The 21,134-nt window shown below is 36.0% G+C and overlaps 1 protein-coding gene across 1 annotated transcript; it reads right to left on the reverse strand.

Moving 5' to 3' along the window:
• Nucleotides 1–2,827: 2,827 nt before the first annotated feature.
• Nucleotides 2,828–21,036, reverse strand: LOC124155814 (PHD finger protein 12). Its single transcript, XM_046529940.1, has 16 exons — nt 20,654–21,036; nt 20,302–20,495; nt 20,006–20,075; nt 19,891–19,918; nt 19,409–19,684; nt 19,030–19,138; nt 17,635–17,767; nt 17,289–17,459; nt 17,021–17,173; nt 15,936–16,531; nt 12,569–12,702; nt 12,000–12,113; nt 8,083–8,376; nt 6,680–6,762; nt 6,072–6,497; nt 2,828–4,835 (listed from the first exon to the last, which is right to left on the reverse strand). The coding sequence occupies exons 1-16, from the start codon at nt 20,699–20,701 to the stop codon at nt 4,545–4,547; spliced, it is 3,120 nt and encodes a 1,039-aa protein (XP_046385896.1). The 5' UTR covers nt 20,702–21,036; the 3' UTR covers nt 2,828–4,544.
• Nucleotides 21,037–21,134: the final 98 nt, after the last annotated feature.

The raw sequence follows: 21,134 nt of genomic DNA on the forward strand, positions 1-21,134 counted from the left end.
GGCCCACAACTAGCAAAACCATAATTTAATTTGCCAACAAAATTGGAAGATTATTCTATAATGAGAATAATCCAACGATCATTTCATTGTATAAGTTAATGGCACTAAACAAATTCTTAACTTATCGGTTTGCAATCAAAAAAACTTAGCGAATAAGTTATTGTTTTGTGCATCATCAGAATGGATGCCTCCAGATGGGAGAACTAAAAACTGACAATGGACATCAGTTATATAGCAGGTATGACCCATATTATAAAACATAAAAAAATGAGACACATCACCACATTAAGACAATTACCTAATACATTCTTGTGCGCGAAAATGAGAGAGGTAAAGGAAAGAAATATTGACATACGTACTTGTAGCTATAGATACAAAGAAAATATTATACTTGGATACGAAAATTGCAATAATGTAGGTATGCAGCTTAATATAAGTTGCCCAAAGTCAATTAGATGTGAGGACATATGACGTGTCACGCAAAATTCTCTGCCAAAAAGGATGATGTCCTGAGACAGACAGTTTTCTTCCAACACTCCATCATGCACATGTAAGTAAAGAAAGCAATTATCTATGCATACTCAGACTCTCAGCCACAAATGAAAAAAAAAATGGAAATAGGTATTGCCCACTAGAAAAGTCTTTGACTTGACCACCACAATTGGAAGAACCAAAGCAAGTCCTTTGCCCTACCTAGAGCACTGACCATTTTACAGAATGTGGGGATTTGAGAGGCAGAATTAGATAAATACTGGGAAGTCTTTGGGTTGATCTACACTGGAGCCCATATAAGAGGGCATACTTAAAATAGTGGAGTTCATCCAGATGGACTACTATTGGTCTCAGAGCCAACTGAATTGATTCATAAATAGGAGACTGGACACCCTACATTCAGCAAGACAATCACAGTTATTGTGCAGATGAACTATGGGGGAAAAAAAATTACCCCAGCATAAGTCCTCTTGAAAAATCAGTTTCCTTTGAGATGGCATGTCATTATTAAGCCACACTCGGACGAGAAATGCTTAAACACATCCCATGGTCTTCTACTTACCCCACAATCAAGACACTACGAGTGAACCCTTTGACCTTCTCAGATAGCATAAAAGGGTGCTAGTTAACTAGCAACTTCTCTTGCTATCGGCATACTATAATCATGTATGTATAAAAAAGGAGAAAAAGAGGAAATGTAAGGAAGTTTGACGTAAAGTTGAATTAAATTTCATCATTCAAGTGACCACTAGGCGTAAAAATCAAATCAAGCAAGCTGGAAGTATTGTATCAGACTTCTATGGTGAAAAGATGAAGATAATGAGAAAATTTTCTATTTCCCTTGTCCAAACTCAGCCTAAAATAACACACCATCAGAAAGGTAACTAATTTTCTAGTAGACCAGTAGTGGCAACAGTAACTTAGTTGGGATATTATTTTTCCCTTGTAGCATACATTAACAGTTCTCCTTCCCAGTTTAAAGGCTTCAGAGGAAGCAAAATGCAAGACTCCACCTTTATGTGTATTCCCTTTTAGCAACTTTCTGATGGAAGTCTCATCCCCTTACTGTGATGCCTTGCTTTAGTATGATGTAAATCTATGATCCTTGGGTTATGCTATTCGTTGATAATTCTCCCATCCTTTCCCTCCACTTTTAGATTAAACAGCTAAGGTTTTCAACTAAGAAGCTGCTAGAATTTGCTGACTAAGTTGTCAAGGAAGCTTCAAGTGAAAATCAACTCGATACGCTACGCATTTTGATGAAAAATTAGTAATTTGTATACCACTCTCACATATTTTAACTGAGCTGTTTTTTTTACTTACCAAGGTAAATGCTCCAGAAAAATGACACAATTACCATCTGACTACACATTCACATATAAATTTCTGTGAGGTACATAACTATATGCATACATGGAAAGTAAGATTTCTAAAAAAAGAAAACAAATAAGAAATGCGATCCAATGTGACTCTATAAATTATCCTGGAGGAAAGAACTGTAGCTACTCACCATGAAAAATATAATTAGCAAGACGGAAGACAGAGGAATAGCTGGGGACATGTGGAGAACTTTCCCCAAGACCTCTCAACCTCGAAGTTTTGTATCCTCTTTCCCAAACTACAGAACAGGATGAGACATTGATTTAACGTTCATGTCTTCTACATGTTACAGGAGGATAATGTAAACCCTAGCTAGACCCATGCTTTCAGCCAGAAGCAAACTTATACCACATTCCATGCACTGTATGCATCTAACAATGCCAGATTGAACAAAACCTCAATTTTTACCTGAAAATACTATCACCATGGCAAACTATTTCCACTGAGAGAGACAGTGTGAGGGAAAACCCAAAAGCTGCCTTCATTTTACCAGTCATTATATCTGTAACTTCAGGTAAAATGACTAACAAGAGTACAATACCTTGATTTCTTTCCTGGTATCATAAATTACATAATAGCTCCTGAAACTATTCATTCCTTAGCGGCTATCAGATTATATGCATAACCAATACCATTTTCTTCTTGAATTCTAATCCATCAACCAGGTAGTATCCCTAACAACATTTCTTACACTACCCTTGCCCTCTTAATTATAATGTTATAGATAAACTCTTAGAGATAAGACTCGAATAACCACAGATCAAAGATGGAATAGCAGTGGACCTTTTTCTGATGAATTTGATGCAAAGATTTAGTCATATTATTGACACAACTCATTTTCCAGTCCAAAAAGAAACAAATCTCATATGGGATGAGCACAGAGTGATCAAACCGCAAATAGATCAATCAATAATCCTTAATAAAACTGACTTCAGTATCATTAAGCACACCAATATGTAGTAGGAAATATTTTTCTTTTATTAAACATTTCTCCTTGTATGAAGATCATCATAGAAGGATTCTTAAAAATGGTAAATTAATTTCTATACGTATGTACATCATAATTTAACAGCCATCAAAACAATACCATACCACAGCAATCAAGGGTGTGCGTTCCGCAAACATTCACTCCAACATTCTTTTCCAAAATCTAAGTTATTTTCATCATTTTCGTTTGTACAGAAAACATCACAACACGAAAGGGAGTAATGTTATACCATGTATTAATGCTTAAAATAGTCTCAGTTTTTTTTACATATAAAAGTTCCAATATTACACACAGGGTACATGGTATTTCGTAAAGAAATATAAGAACCAATATGCACATATATACACAAAATTTACAGCATAACCACTCAATTCTCCTATTTACAAATATTGTATCTAAATGATGGATGAACATTTTCCACAACATTAATCGGCAGTCAGAAAGTTACTATCATGGATACTTAAGTTAAAAATAAATTTAAAATGGAACCACTAACATGCCATGCCTTCGACCCAAGTCATATTGCTAAGTCTTTGGAAAAATCACAAGTAACCTCATAGAATACGAAGACAGAAAATTTGGTTGTATGACAAAATTTTAATAAATATACTACACCAATTTGGAAAATAAATCAAGTGACACCTAAATTCCTGCAACAAACATAAATTACCTGATCATTTACCACAAGAAAGGGATAAAAAAATAGATTTCTCTGATAATAATCAAATTCATAACATATCCTTAAGAAGGAACTTATACCTCCAGTAAAAATGCATAAAATTGAGGATAGTACATATCAATTTAATTTCCCTAGCACAGGTACCTTGAACACAGATGGGTATGATGGATCCACAATTCCTACAGGTTAGCTTGAAGGTGATGATCAAATTTCCAAAACTTGAAATTAAAACAAAATAATAACTTCATATCTTGAACTTGTTATCCATAATATTATGTATTCATTATCATCAAATAAGTGACATGAAAACAGAAACTTGACATGTATAACTCAGCAAAAGGCCATCACTTACTTGATAACAAATGAACCTTGTGAATTGCCAAGTACAAAAAATCAAATGCATAGATAAATTAATAAATAGCTTTTGCAGTTTGAAATGTATTGGAGGAAAAAGCTCTTTGGATAATATCCAAAGAATTTTTAATTTCATTATAACTCCACTATTATAAAATTTTTACAAAACTTTGAGCAATGAAAGCCATAACAGCATTTATAGAGAGAAAAAAATCACATCTTTCACAAGCATAACACAGTAAAAACTTTGGTTGTTATCGTATGATGGAAGACACAATGACTCAAAGCACACAGAACCAGTTAATTTAGGCCCGATAATCAAAGGGAATTTACTTTAAATTTTGGCACTGATAAATTACAAATTAATTTACGTATTTCCAAATAGAGGTATTTTAGTGCACAATTTAGTTTCTTAAAATTTCAAGGGTGAATTATTCAGCATAAGTTTACGATAAAAGATATACCCAAACATTTATGAACCAGAAAAAATTACCACTCACAACAGCCAGATATAGTATGAGAATTATACAATTCTCATAAATATAAACTGAATATTTTGGTCAATTTTGGTCTTATTTATATTTAACAGTTACTGATGACTTATAGCCTTGCCAATATTCGCCCTGTTAAACTGAGAGGACTGACTGGTAGTTAGGAACTAGATGCTGATTCCCTTTGTGGATTTGAATGAACAGCAGGAGTTGCATTCTTTGAAAATGATGGCCCTGGTGAAGATAACACACTGCCACTAGATGAGGATTCCTGATCTCCCGGCCCAGAGGTGGGAGGCACAGTGGCAAAATCAGTAATGCTGAAGACGAACTGAAGGCATCCAAATTTAATGTAGGAGCCATGATTAAGCAAAGCTGTTCCTTCCCACCCCGCTCCATTCCCACCAATTAAAATGGAGCTGCTGGTTCGACATCCACACTTCTGATATTCCTAAAAAAATAAAGCATGTAAAAAAATCAAGTTAAAAAATGCAGGATGAATAGAGACCTAGAATGTAATACTACACAAACAAAAGAGAAGAGTAACTTACATCAAACCAAAATTCTATTTTTAACCATTTTGTAAAATCATACTTAGGAAGTTCACTCACTTGAATCATTTCTAACTGCATTACAAGGTAACCTTCATCTTACTTCCAGCACGAGCCATTTGCCATTTCAGCAAAAGAATTACATGCACTACTGAAAAATTTCTTGAAATCGAGAAATTGAACACTGTTCACTTCTGCATATGTCCATCCCGTAATGAATCATTTCATCACATTGATAGGTAATTAGTAAATGACATGTGACGAAAAATGTTCGACATAAATCACTTTAAAGAAATGACCCACTCCTTAATTTCTGTTTCTTTTCCTGTCAAATATCCATCTCACAGCCCTATTTTGTGATTGGTCGAGTGTGCAGTGAATCTAAATGACTTAAGAGTTATTTGGTATGATATTGAAAGTGACCAAGGGCATTCTCATTTCGGTGATATTCATAAATCGGTTATTTAGACTTGCATATGAAAAGAAGCGTAGTTAAACTCTAGTAATCAGAGAGCCATCATTTTTATGCAACAAAAGAATATCCCAGGATTTCCAAGGGTAAGGCCTAATTTTGGGCTCATCCTCTTGGCAAGGCAGCTGTTTCTCCATTATAACTACTGGACAAACTAGCTATTTCTCAGCTGTGAATTTATGTATTAAGCTATAGACATTACATTCGAGCATATTTTTGATTGAAAAACGATACCTGCCATAGAGAAGTTCAAGACCTACCAAAAATCCAAAAAAGCATGTAATTTGACACCAATTTTGAAAAAAATGAGGTTTGAGAATAAAATTGCAAATATTCCCTTTACCTAACTAATTCTTCCTTATTCACCCTACAAAACAGCCTAAATAAAATAACAGGCAGCTCAATATCAGACACTATCCTTTTGCCCTATCTCTTGAAAAATTATAGACAGAGGTACTAACATTGTTAAAAAGTTCTTCATAAAACATTATAATGATCTTCTCCACTCTTACATGGAAATCCCCAGTTAATCCTTCTTCACTTCACTCACTCAATTATTGTCAACGAAAAGGAAACACGATTCATTGAACCATTAAAATCAAAAGCAGCAAGTCATTATTAATATTTAAGCAGATTATTTGAATTATCACTATGCAATGATTACCTTTCCAGCCCTAGCACTCATTCGTTCCACAGCAGTTTTGGTTGTTGATTCAGTCTCAAGTAAAATCTTGTGCTTCTTCTCTTCATCACCATTACTAACATTTTCAGGTTCTTCATTCTTTACAGTTATAGTGTACTTCACTGGGACACGGACAACTTGTTTTTGGTTTGCACTAGAACCTCTCGTAGCTGCACCAATTGTATTGTTTGAGGCTTCCTTTTCAGGGCTCGTAAATTTAAAAGATTTTAACTTTCTTTTGTATAAATATCTACTATTGTTTACTGCTTCTCCACCTTTACTGATAAGAGTTTTTTGAGGCTTTTCACTTGACACAGGAGGTTTTTCAGAAAAATCACAGGAATATAACACATTATCCACAGTTGTCCCATGTTCACTGTAATTGATCAGCTCATAATGTTTTGTAATCTGAAAAGGTAAGACAGCAATTTATAAAGATGACATACTCAAATGAGAATAGAAGTAAAATAATTTTTTCTTCAAGTGAATCAAAAGAGTGCACATTAAATACCTCTTCCTATGAAAATTAAGTCATTTATTTAAAATTATTATTCCTCAAATATGAAGTTTAAACCAAGAAAGTAACTAACCTCATCATAAAATATCGAAGCATGCTTAGCAGAAACATAATTGCAGACTCCATAATTGCTAAGACAGACATCCATATCAGCGCCTGAAAATATATAAGATATACATTAGTAACAATTTACAATCCCTTATAGAATTTTAATATGATAAAGAGAAAATAATTATATGAGCAATAAACCAACTATCATCATTCCTCCTCCAACCAACAGCTTTTCCGTACAACACAGATTGCATAGAAGCATACATTGAAGAAAATAAGTTCACCACCATTAAGCTTGACTTGCGATCTGATTCTGCCATGTGAACCTTGGCTTTCATTTGTTAGAATGAAAAGATAATTAGTCATAAATAGGAATGAACTATTAGAAAAACAAAATCTTTGATTAGTATTAGCATTCAGTATTTTAAGTGCTCTGTGGAACTGCCACACGAAAATAGAGCATTCACTCATGCATTAATAATCACAGGATGCTATGCTAGGAAAGAGCTATGATCTAGTAGCTCATAAACATAGAAGAGGCAGCTTAAAAAACACACACTCCAGTGGAAAAGGTGAATTGTGTATTTTATTTCCCAGAAATTAACATAAAAATGTTTGGACGATTGCTTTCACAGAAAAAGTATTAAGCTTATTTGTGATGACCTAATAATTGACAGTACATTCTAACCCTCAGCCAGAAAAATGGGGCAATGAACATCCATTCGTTTAACTGGGAACATAAGACAAGAACATTTCCAATGATTCAGACTCTGTATAAATTACACATGAGTCAAATGAATTTTTTTGACTGGATTTCACTCAGAAACTAAGGAAATAAAGGTATTTGAAACTTTAATGGAAATTTTTAATCTTTTAGGTAGTTATGGCACCTCGATAAAAGTAACAAGAATTTGATGAAAGTTTGGTTACAGATTCTTTGAAAGACGCACTTTCAATGATCCAAAAAAGAAAGGGATTCCCACGTGCCATTTTTGAGATATTTGAAGGTAAAATCAGGATAATTTAACATGGGCTCTTATAGAGAAATACGCTTCTTTTCTGGAGCTAGCTAAGGTATTTGCAACAAGACGTTGTTCAGACGGCACTCATTAGAAGCAAAATTTTGTTACGAATCTAAATATATACAGGAAAGTACAAGTTCATAATAAAAGAAGAAAGATATTTGAAAAAAAGAACTGCCTGAAACTGGCAAGGCCAGGACAGCAACAAAACACCCACCTTGCTGCTTGTATTCATCAACCATGTTTTTCATCTATTTGCACCGTCACTGGAGTTTTTCCCAGACAATAATCTGAATTTTTCTGACATTTCCATGACTTAAAAGAGTCCTAATTTTTGTTTCTGCAACTGCTACGGAACCCATCATCATAGGAAATAGCCTCTGTCCACATTAGTAGTTCATACCTGTTCCAATGTGAAGAGTACGGTATGGCATGGCAGTCACTGGGCTTCCTCCCACCAGGGGACAGATCACAGCACGTGCCCACACCGGAGCCGAGGGAGGTAAGGGCGGGACGGAAGATTCAAGAGGAGAATCCTGAGCAATAAGTGAAGCAGTTAGTTTTGACAGCATGTCCTGCATGCAGTCATTAATCCTATCGCTTGCATCAGAAGTGGGTCCTTGGGGCAGAAGCTGAAGAAGTCTCTGATATGCAAGAAGTTGCACAAGTTTTTGATCTAAAGAGCTCAAATCGACCTCTGAAAAAAAGAAGAGAAAAGAGAGGAAATTAATGGCATACCACAAGAAATATTTTAGTTCCGTAAATTTTAAGCTCAATGAGACAATATTAAATCTGCAAATGAATACAATAATCTAATGACTGCCAATAATTACATAATGTAACAATACATCTAACTCCTTACCAGCAGATATATACCACTGATAACATTTCTGTAAAGTAAGTGTCAGTGAGTGATTAAATCTTTATTATGTACCATATTAAGTTCAAAAATACTTTTCTTTTCTAATCCCCTTGATATCTCTATCCCGTATCAGTCTAAGTATTTTCCCTAATTTTCCTTAACAATATAGTTTAAGCTAATGCTAATTTTCATGTTTTTGGTGGATAAGAATTTATCCTCTCCATGTACATTCAAACGCTGGGCTTTGGAAAGGTTTGGGCTACTTTGATTTTTAAAACTAAGTCAAGTTTCAGTTACGTTCACAATAATAAATTTTCATTCACTTTTAAACCAATCTCAATCATGATTTGTGTAATAAAAATTATGATGCAAACACTCAACCTTGGTGCATAAATCATTTCTTGTGTTCAAACAGTTCTTACACTAATAGTTGAACAGAAATTTGAACTATATTCTCACTTGATAGGAATAGACCATTCAGATTGTATTCAATTTATCTGTTTAATTTCACTTACAGCTTACATAAAATGCTTTTACAGATGATTCATTTTACAACATTGAGACTTTGTTCATAATTCCTAGATGGCAAATGTAGTTGACACAGAAATTAAGAGAGGGTGGTATAAAAAAATCTGACAACTGTTTTGCTGTGAGAGAAAATTGAGCCCTAAGCTGGAAAAGGGTGGGTACAGAATCGTAAATTAAATCTCAACTTTAGCCAAAGATTAACTCATTACTCCTATTGATCTCTTCTGAACTGATTACCATTTCAAAGTTGCTTAAAATCAAGGATGGCAACAGTCAAAACCAGTAAAATTTCAATAGTTTCGTTCCCCTGGAGCAAAATGTAGAAACGAAACGGATTTAAACCCGGGGAGGTAAACTTAGGCTCGAAACGAAATCGGAGTCTGAACTACTTCAAGTCGAATCTAAACTAAAACTCTGGTACAAAACGAAGTGCAGATAATGTTTCACACCAGAGGGAGCACGTGCTTCTCCTTCAAACTGTTTAGTTTCAACCCACACACTGAGTACGAAGTATGATTGAATGAAGTAGAGGTTCGGCCTACCAACTTTAGATGCAAGGGGCACTCATATACACTAACAGGATAACGGTGAACCCAAACTTGCCATTGGATTTTTAAGCAGAATGTTTTGACCTATCTACAGGTATGCCAAAAATAATAGATTGAAACTATTCTCTCCTAAACTTTCCCTCTGGATCGAAACGATACATTTTCGTTTTGTTTCACTTGCCATCCCTGCTTAGAATGCCTTGCAAAAACATACATGTACCTAATGTCTTACCATCATGTGAACTAATTCATAATGCGACAAAGACCTATAAGTTTCATTGATGTTTACTTTACTAAGAAAAATAAAATAGAATTACAACAGCAGCATCCTTAATCAAAGAAAAAATTACCGTATAAGCTTGTGTAAGAGGCGCACACGTGTAAGAGGCGCACACGTGTAAGAGGCGCACCCCTATTTTGAGGATCGAAGCTATAAAGAAAAATAATTTTGCGACATTTTTTTTTATCCTATCGTGCGGTGTTGCAGACGTATGCCTGGAATTTCGACAGTTATCGAAATGTCCTCTTTCAGTACTATTTGAAAGAGGAAATTTTGATAACTGCGGCGGCATAAGAGGGAGCAGAAAGAGTTCCGATCCTCTCTTTGCATACGCCATCGCTCTACGTTGCTTGTCCTACTCACGAACAATTTTGTTTAAAAGCTCTCGCAGGAGTATTGCAATAGAATTGCAGCCGTGGAAAATTATAAGGCAAAACACGACAGGCAAATGGCATGAGCTTTCCCAAGAGATTGAACAACAATCGGGGCAATCTCAGCGCCGTAGGATAATAACCACGTCGTAGATTTAAGGCCCCTTGCACACGCACCGATTTTGGACGGCCGGTAAAATATCGGCCGTCCACATTCCAATTGTGAACAATGGGAGAGCATTGGAGCTTGCACACGTACCGACCACACGCCGGCACCGGCAAAATGCCAAGCATCGCTTCGCCGGTAAAATATCGGCCAATATTTTACCGGCCGTCCAAAATCGGTGTCTGTGCAAGGGGCCTAACGGAACTACACTCGGCTCTCCATCAGCTAATGCCTCTGCCGTTTGTTTCCTTTCCGAGACTCCACAGGAAAATATCAAGTTACAGGGGAACAATGGAAACGTGTTTCATCCCTACCCCATTCCACCAACTGACCTTTTACCTCGGTCTACCAGGTTCAATTCCCCGAGTTTCTGGAGGTCAAATGCTACGTGAGTCACCTTCTGAGCTCGAAGATATCTCGATATCTTTCAGCAATTGTATGACACGCACGAGGTTCTAAAAAGAATTAGACCTAACGCGACGTATATCTGACAGCATTTAAGTTTTTTGAGCTCTAATTGATTGACACAAAGATTTATAGCTAAAATAAGGCTACTAATATTCAACATAGTCCAAACAGCACAATTTCGGAAGAAACAAGCGTAGCATAAGTGCATTCAAACAAGACGAGACGGACTGGAAACTCAGGGAACGCAAACTGCGTATATCACATTGCTGCGCCTTCGCCCCTTCGCTTTAAAGGCAACGACGTCACATGCAATATCGGACGTGTTCTTCCCTTGCTCCTTCGCTCGTAGCTTTAAATACGGAGGGGAGGGAGCCCTCTTCCCCTCGACCTCTCCTTCAGCGCTCTTCACTTATAAGCATTTCCGATTTCTTCTATCCACCATTAAGTCCAACAATGAGCACACTCGTTCGAAAATTTTCAACCGCAGGTTGTGACACCAATATTACTATATGCAGTATAAATGCCGCGGGATGCCCACTCATGGCAATAAATTTAGCGCGCGCTCCGGAGCGAATCACCCCGCGCGATCTTTTCAATGTTCACCTCTGGGGTACCGACGTGACGGCGCGATGCTTGCAAGAAATTCAAACAGGAGCATTTTAAAAATACGTCACTAAGGGAGAAACTCCCCTGCCTGCCGCTTGATTTTGACCCAGGGTTTCAGATGACTGACTCACGCTGAAAACCAAGGCCACTCAGTTCCCCTTGAACTTGCAACCGGTGACGGGGAGGGGGGGAAGGTAAGAAGTTTGTGTAAGAGGCGCACCCCCATTTTCGGCTGCAATATCTGGGAAAAAAGGTGCGCCTCTTACACGCGCTTATACGGTATTCGAAGCAAGAAGTGCTCCATAATTTATGGTTATAAGGTCAAGGGGTTCACTGGTGCATATATCAGGTCTTTAACCAGAAGATAGTGGATGGATTGCTAACTAAATGGAAGCCATGACAGAACATATACATCAATGAGAGCCGCAATTGCAGAGCACTTTTGGAAAACAAAACGAGACCCTATAAAGAGCTCTATGTAATTGAAGTCACTCAAAAAAGGCTGTGTACAAGCCTAATTGAAAAGCAAGAAATTAAAACCACAAACTTACCAGAGTTTCCGGAAACCATCAGTCGAAGTTGCTCAGTAAGAGAGCTTAAATGAGGAAGAGTTTTCTTAGGCAGACTACATGATGAATTAGGCTGTATCTTCAGAGAACTTCTTCCTGCAAGTATGAATACATGCTGATAATTAGCATAAGCCATATGACATCTGTTTCATCAACAAATGCAAGAAGTTATGGTATGAAAATGTGTAAGATTAAGGCGCAATGAGGAACTGAAAATAATCATTTTAATGAAATTCAAAAATAATTCAATGCAGGATTAATACCTAATTTCAAATAAATTATTCACTAACAATACTGAGATATAATTTTAACCAATTAAAATAGCTTTTACAATTACTTTCTTAAATAAGAATATGCATTTCATAAACAAGAGGAACCATTACACAATAGTCCAATTTCCTTTACCTGAGCCCTTTTGATGGCAAAGGAATAATGAAAGTATTACCATTAGGTATAAGAAGACTTAGAAATCTATTCTTTAACACACATGAAATTCTTAACTTGAAAAGAATAAAAAGTCAAGAAAGAATAGCAAGTCAAGCAAAACTTACCAAATACAGGGGCAGCAGATGATGACTTGGATGGTGATAACTGCTGGTTTAATCCTGATTTAACACCTTGTTGAGGCTTCACTACTGAAGTCAAAGGACATCCTAGTCTTGGCTTAAGTATTTTGTCTGGAACCCTAAGTGTGGCCCAGATAAAAAAAATTGAAATATAATGACTGACAGGGTTGGAAAAGAGCATCCAAAGGAAATGAGAGGGTTGCACTATTTTCTCCATAGTGTTTTGAAATAGAGCACTTTTACATAGGTAATATTAGACTAACTACCAATGTTTTTTTCTGACTTACAACACACTTTAACATGAACATGTCCACAGCAAAAATCACAGAGCACATTATTAACTTCAACCATGCATCATCACAATTCAAGAGCAACTGTGGGGAATCTCATTTCTATCTATATGAGAGCATAAATTTGTCAGAAAATAAATTTACAGACCAAGGTGCTGTTTCCTGGTTCCATATTGCACTACAATATTTGTCTAAAATACAGTGCTGCAGGAAAATGAGCAAGAGCAAAAGCACTTTCAAAAGTTACAGTCAACCTGAAACCCCATTCACACTACGCCCTTTTTATGCAAGTTTGGGCTAACCATGGTTCCAAAACGAAGTGTTAACACAAGTTACCATTAACCGTGTTAGGGATTCTGACCACCGTTTCGTGACCATGGTTGGTGGTAGTTTATGCGTGTGTGAAGGGAAGTTGGTTAAAAGCTGGTCAGAAAAAGGAAGGCGAAGCAGCAACATGGGACCATGGTGGGAGAGGAGGAAAGAAACACATTCTAAGAGGAAGAGCCGACCATTCTTATGGAACTACATTCGTCAGAATTAATTCAAAGAAGACGTGCTCTAGATTCATACCATAATTTGTTGAATATTAATAAATTTTAAACTTGATGTAAGACATGTGATATACTTTAGTTTGTAGTGAATTAGCCATTTGCTTGCAATGTAATTTTACGGACACATTGTATAATCTTGATAAATATTTTGCTTGAAATAATGTAAAATGTGCAAAACTAAATTTAAAAAAATCTGATGGTCATAATTATTCAAACGGTTTGCTAAGAATTGTTCTTTGTCCCAGTCTAAAAAAGATTTATTATGTTCATTCTTGAACAAAATATCCTCCCATATCAATATTAAATATCAGGCTAGCTGCTAGTCAGATAGCTCTAGAAAATAAGTTAGATAAGGGTGATATTACTTAAATAGTACAAAAAATTACCACATTCTCTCTCTTATTTCATAAGATTAATTTCTACAAAATTCAAGTCACATTTCTACAAGTTAATTCATCAACCATCAAAATTAAGTAAAATGAAGGTTTAATTTATGGTATTGCATCTGAATGGATTATCAACCAGAAAATCATAATCAATCAATGGTCAAAATCAGAGAACAACAATTGAATTACTAGGACTGCAATGCAATGATACGTGTATATCAACCCTAAATCACCACAAGGGTGCCTCAATTGAGGCTTATGCTCAAGATTAGGCCCTCTTTTCAAAACCTACATCAATATGATGTGTCAACACATCCAAATCAAGGGCAGGTAGTAGTATATGTAATTGATACCAACCAAATTATTACTAATAGTCACTGTAATTCGGATTCAATAGAACAGTAGAAAAATTCAAACCACACCATCAATGAATTGATTAGTTGGACATACCACCACTGAATTAACTTCTACGTAGCAAGAATTGTGCAAGAAACAATGCTTGACGACACTAGAATGCAATTCTGTCATCCCTAAGCAGCACATACTATGCGTATATGTTGAAAATCATTGCAACTAGTGAAAGAATATTTTCCTGCACATCCATTATTTCCTCCCAATAGGTTATTCACTCTTATCAATTCATATTTCACTTGGATTTACTTTACCATTCATCAGATATCGCCAGTGACTAACCATGGTTTGTGTGAACGCACGCTGGTTCTGACGTCATATTTACGCTGGTTGAGAATGATGGTATGTAGTGTGAAATGGGTATAAGAGAAGCAAAACTCAAAACTGATTTAAAGGAACCAGATATTCTGCAATTCAAGTAACAGACTTTCTCCCCCAATCCACTTCAATTGTTAAGCTTCACTTATTAATAGGCTCCCTTAAATCCCAAGGAAAATTTCACCTGTATTGCAAATAACTGCTAGGTGACATGATTAATGCTTTCAAGAATATAAAAACACATAAATACCAAATGAAAATGACAGACTTAACATGGGAAGGCCATGGGAAATCAATGCCAAAATGACTGAAGAAAGACCAAGAGAAACCATGAATTCCAAAACACCATAAAACAACCAAACCAAGTTTTTAAGCAAGCGCAAAACCAAAGCTTCCATGTTCCTCATTGGTATGATATATAAATATACACCCAAACAAAAAAATTAATGCAACAGCTCCAGTATCCCCCAAGATTAAAAAAAAAAACTCTCTTAGATCTCAAAACCTGCGAAGTAGACCCTTAAATTCTTTCAGAATTCAATAACTTTTACTAGAATAAAGATTCCACTGGAGCAAAAGAAAAAACATTATAGGAGGCAATACCTTATCAGCAGAGAAATCCAAGAAAATGCTAACTCAATTTTTGAAAACTACATGCTTTCCAAAAATCAATATTCCTGATTAAGGCAGGTTCACACCACCATTTTCTATTCACCTCAGCCTGACTACTTTCTATCAATAGTTAGCCACCATAAATTAGTCAGTATTATTAATTCATGCAGGACAAAAAAAAGATTCGTCCCCTACAAAATTGAACATGAAAATAGCTCCAAGCTTATGACAAAATACAAGATTTTCAGAAACCAAAACAGGCACATACTGTGTTTCAAACTACTTGAGCCAAACAGGGAATGAATTTATCATAAAACACATATAAAAATTATTGCCACGACATTCCAGCTTCACGAGGCAGGCATTAGATTACCTCACTCAACAGTGAGTGGATAGGGCAGCAGAATGTAGTAAGCGTAGCATAACCAGGGAATACTAGCAACAGCATCACTCCCACACAGATTCATTGCAAGTTCATAAGAGACATAAGTTCTCATTGAAGTTTAGTGACTAATAAATAAGAGCAATTTTAAGCCTAGTGATAAGGCTGAGCACCTCATGATAAAAATATTAGAAGACATAATATTAACCCGACTATAGATAATAGCGAGACCTCTCCGAATCATGAATTATTGATTTGGAGAGCAATATACTGGTATATTCAATACAAATCAAAGAAGAAAAATATAGAAAATTTCTAGAAATGATGAAACATTAAAATAATTTTTAAATTGAGCATGATAAAAATTGATAATCAAATAATGAATATATAAAAGATACCTACCCTTCAAGTTTCAGATCATTGACAGTCTTCAGAATCACAGGGGTCCCTTTAACCACTTCCTTGAGATGTGAAAGAACAGATGCATCACTTTTACACAAGTCTGAAACACAATTAGCATTGTCCTCCTCTTGGCACTGATACATTTCTTCAGACTCAAGTTCTTCCTTGCAGTTCCTCAACTCTAGTTCACTATCACTATTCACTTCTAAAGATCCATTTGGAATGTGCACACACTTGGCCGGCAAGTCCCGAGAAAATGATACAGGGCCATTGGAGATGCACTTGGGGGGAGTAGTCCTATCACTAACTTCACCATTCAACATTGGGTGCACAGCTGTTTCATCTGGTAGAGAGCTACCATTAAACGTCACTGGAGGTAAGGGCGGAGATGAGGGACACGATACAGGCATGGGGCTGGGAGAAGACACAGGTGATGAAGGGGAATGAAGATGAACAGGTGAAGGGGGACAACTAGGAGAAGATGGACAAGAGATAGACTCTGAGAAGGGATGAGTATCGATTTCCATATCTTCTTGCTTCCTTTGAGCCAAATGGCAAGCTATACTGCTCTGAAGAGCCATAATTCCTGCCAGCCACTGTAAAGGAATGTAAGTTGAACATTAATTGGTTTTGACAATGCCTACTGCCACAGGATCAGACTTATGAATGTATAGGTATATACAAACGTCTGATGGTGAACATATTTCAATTTAACAATTATTTAAATACATAACCACCTTTTTATGAATAATAGGGGTAAAAAACCTTAAGAATATATGGCACCTATTCACAAAAATTTTCTCACTCACCCTAATAAATGCCTTTTCTCCTTTTTAAATAAATTATTCCAACTAATACCTAATTTTACAGGAATATAGAAAAAGTTAAAATCAAAAATATTAATGTAAGGGAAGAAGAGTGGAAAAAATTAGCAAGATAGCTCACTGAGCATGAGCAATCACATTTCAGCTCAGTGATTCCTGCCAAATGAAAATGCGTTCAGAAAATTCTTTTTTCAGAAAATGCATGCCTGAAGAATATGAAATTTAAAATACATAAAGGAAAAGAACAAAAGTATGACTTACTTGCTCCTGTTCCTCAGCACTAGCCCCATCTGTATTGCATGGAATGGAAAGAGGTTTTAGCTGTTCTGAAGCCAGAAGTTGCAGCCTTAAGTCCCTTTCCAAGGGTAGTAGAGGTGGAGGGCATTTATAATGATCTTTGACAGCCTGTGGAACCTAAGAAAAAAATTTTATTACATTTCTTCTGATAATTTCCCATCCACAGAGTAAATTATCATTTATGGTAGAATCAAGAATATGAAAGGATAAAAAACTGATTTTTGCAACTAACCTTGACTCGACCTCTTTGCCCGAGCCGTACTTTAATACGATAGGGTGGATTTTTACGATGAGCTCTCCTGAAAAAATCAAGCTTAATAGTGTCTTGGTCCAATGGTCCAGAGTACTTATCCCACAACTTAACCCGCTCAGTAACACTGCATGAAGTCAGCAATTTCTCATCCTACATTTAAAAAAAGCCACAAAAATATTGAGAACAATTACTAATCCAAACAACAAGTACTGCCAGATACAATTAAAAAAATACTGTCCTAGTAGTTACTGCCACTTGCTTATAACAATTTATTTACAATTATTTGAAATACTAGCACTCTATCTGCACCAAAATTAAAACTCACCAAAAAATGCTCTGCATGGTTAGGACACATCCATTTGCCTGTTGGTAATGCTGTAAGGGGAGGATCTAAGCAATCTTGGTGAAAAAGGGAAGGACAGTAATCACAGGCAACAAGTGGAGCTTTTCTGCAGCTTCTGTATTGAACACAAAAAAAATCAATGTTAATCCTAATGCACAATTATTTAATGCTAAGCATACACAAATAAGGATTTAACAACTAATACATTAATTTTTAAAGGCAATGAACCAAAAGAAGGACCAGTTATTCATTGAACAACAACCATTACCAGTCTTATAATACAGAAAATTATACAACTACTGCCACCAATCCACACATCATTTAAGAATCTTCTATTTCATCATGTTTGGCTATTTTATTACCCATTTTAAATATTTAATACCCAGTATTTTTTGAGGGGACTGATAAGCTCGACAATGCATAACCTTTAAAATAGCCTATACAGCCCAAATGACTTTTCTGATCATCTAATAGCTAAAATTAAGATAATACTTTCACATTTAACTAAATATTTACTAAAGTGAGGCATTTAATAGTATTATTGAAATTTGTGCATTTAAGTACATTATTTCACAATTTAGCAGACTGTTCAATCAAATGCACATGATAGAAAATTCATCTTAAAATACGAGGAAAATACAATAATTTCCAGTTAAATACAGCCCTGAAATCATCAGAATTATATCAAATAAGTTAAATCAGTCATGAAACACCTGCTGAATGACATCTAAGGATTCTGAAGGAGAGAATGATTGAAGATAGACCACTGCTTAAGAGGACAAGTAAACATCCCTGCTTTACTATTACAAAGAACATAATTGTTGCACTTCTATTTTCCATTTTTGCTGACATTCCATAAATTTCCAGACACTGTTAAATTCCCCAACTTTTTCAGTTTCTCAGAAGATTGGCTTCTCAGTTTGTCTTTACCATGTTTCGCTATCCAATTCTAAAACGTATTCCCTATTTCTGAATACCATTACCAAAGAAACAATAGAAATACACCATCAAATGTAACACAATTGACAGTATGGTAGCTATATATAAATCAATGGGGTAATAGAGGTGGAATAATTTACAAATTTCAGGATTTGGCACACTGGTAAACAATTATTATCAATACATGATATCGATTGATAGTGAAAATAACTTAACCTCTTTAGGTTTCCAAAAATATTAGCATTATCCCTGATAAGCTCAGTCTATTTATATGTCATGAATTAAAAAAAAGATAACAGCTTCTAAGAGTGATTGGTTTGAGTTATTAAGATACCAGCTAAAATGATGCAGAAATAACCAAAATTTGGCTGAAGTTCCAATGTAAACTACTTCAGCCTTTCATAAAGACCGGTTAAATATCACTTTATTAGTACTTACTTGCCACACTCAAAGCACACTCTCACAGGAAGGGGCACTAAACCATTATCCAACTCATATGGTTTCTTTTTGACGACTGAGCTTCGACGGCCAGTAACTTTACCAGTCACTGAAAAATTGAATCATAAGGAGTTAAAAAATAAGCACAACATTTAAATGCACACAGTTGAAAATTTTAACGATCATAGCTATTAATAATATTCTCAGAGTATTAATTAGTGATCAATTCGACTGAAAAAGAGTAAATGTTAATTATTGAGGGAAATGCTTCCAATTCAAAAATGTTCATCTCTTTAAATTTCTCTAAGGTCGTTTGCTGAGATGTTAATTGCAACACGGTGCTGAGTTATTTAGCTCAACAAAAACATACATGACTTACCTTTATCTGTTCCAGGGAAAGGTACACTGATCATCATGTCCCTAGGCAACTCAAACTGCTTAGGATTCATCATTGAGGCTGCTTTTGCTAACAACTGCAGAGGATGGCATTTACCTGCATCACTTCGATTATCATTACCATCAGCCACCTCTTCAGAAAAGCCAGGTTTTCTTCTAGAATTACGCCCATCATCGTTTTTTTCAAGAGTCTCAGGGTGATCATTTGAGGTTTCTTTTTTCTTCGTACCTCTTAATTTGTTATCAGGTATATCTTCACCTAAAAGTAAGGAATAGTTTTCGTTAACTTCACAATACGAGGAAACGACATCACAGAATACGAATGATGACCCGGTCGACAAGAATTAATGGAAATAATAATTCTCTGAGGTGCAATTTCGATTTAAAACACTATTTGCTACTTGGAATTCTCCATAAGAAAATCAATGAAAACGCTTTAGGAAATATCTTAAAATGCAACTGTACCTTTAACAACCTGGCATTCTTCACTGGCCTGAAAAAAACCAAGTAATTCAAGTTATTACATGAAAATATGACGCCAACAAGCGAATAAAAACTTATCATTGTAATTAAAACGTACCCTCGTAACCTTACAGCAATGGCATAACCATTCACCGACAGGGATATCTTCTTTCTCTAACGGGGGATCGCTGAAAAAAAAATCTGCATTATGACAGGCAACATGATTCTTACGAAATACGAATGGATAATACACACCATATTATACAATCGGATATGGCAAGAGTTCCACAGTGATAACGCGCTAAGTAGTCACCGCGCGCATGGACAAGGGATTGCCTTGATCAATGACCATCTTACCGAAGAAAATTTGCAAAAAAAACACGCAAAAGTGGACAATTTAAGGTTAAGACTTACTGGCATTGCAAATGAAAAGATGCAGGACACCTGTCACAACATAATAGGTCTCCTCCCTCACTACAAGCATCACAAGAATCGTGATTGTGCCCTTTCCCAGGTCGTTTGTAGTAAGGATGTAATTCTTTGCCTTCCTTCTTCTTCGACTTCTGACCATCTTCACTAACAGGAGGGGCGATCAAGGCTTGAATTTGCTGTAAAATCATCATAGTTTACATTCAAACACATTCACCCTGGTTAAAAATCACAGGAGACATCGTAATATACATCCAAATGTGATTTCGGGAGGTATGTTGAAAAACAAGGCGCCATTTTGCTACAAAGATGGCTACAGCGAATTGGGTATACTCACAGGCATCAAGCCCCCTGATGTGTCTAAATCATACTCCACCGTCGTCATTATGTCCTTAAAATTAAGGACTTATGCCGCCTAAGACACCTCTCCACCATAAAACCGCTTAATGCACAACCACAGTTAGCAGTAAGTCCCTCACACAGAGGAAACAAACCAGGACATCATGTTAAGGCACCACTTTTACTACCAAAAAATCACTGTACACGGAAGCAATCAGTTCCCACATCTTGACTAGTCTTTCAGCTTGCATCACAGTCACCAAATAGCTCACTCACACTGAATAATCACTACCATTTTCACACTCTTTCGAGATCGGCACTGGACAGACACCACAAATAACTTTAAAGTGTACTCCTGCTCCCCCCTATTGGTGAAATTCGTGCAAATAAAGTCAGACAGTCGAGCGCATGCGCAGTCAATTTATGACGTTTCTTAACAAAAGAACAGCAATAACCCCTATTTTTCTGTCAATTTCAGG

The sequence above is a fragment of the Ischnura elegans genome, chromosome 3 (genome assembly GCF_921293095.1).
Source record: "Ischnura elegans chromosome 3, ioIscEleg1.1, whole genome shotgun sequence".
Lineage (NCBI taxonomy): Eukaryota > Metazoa > Arthropoda > Insecta > Odonata > Coenagrionidae > Ischnura > Ischnura elegans.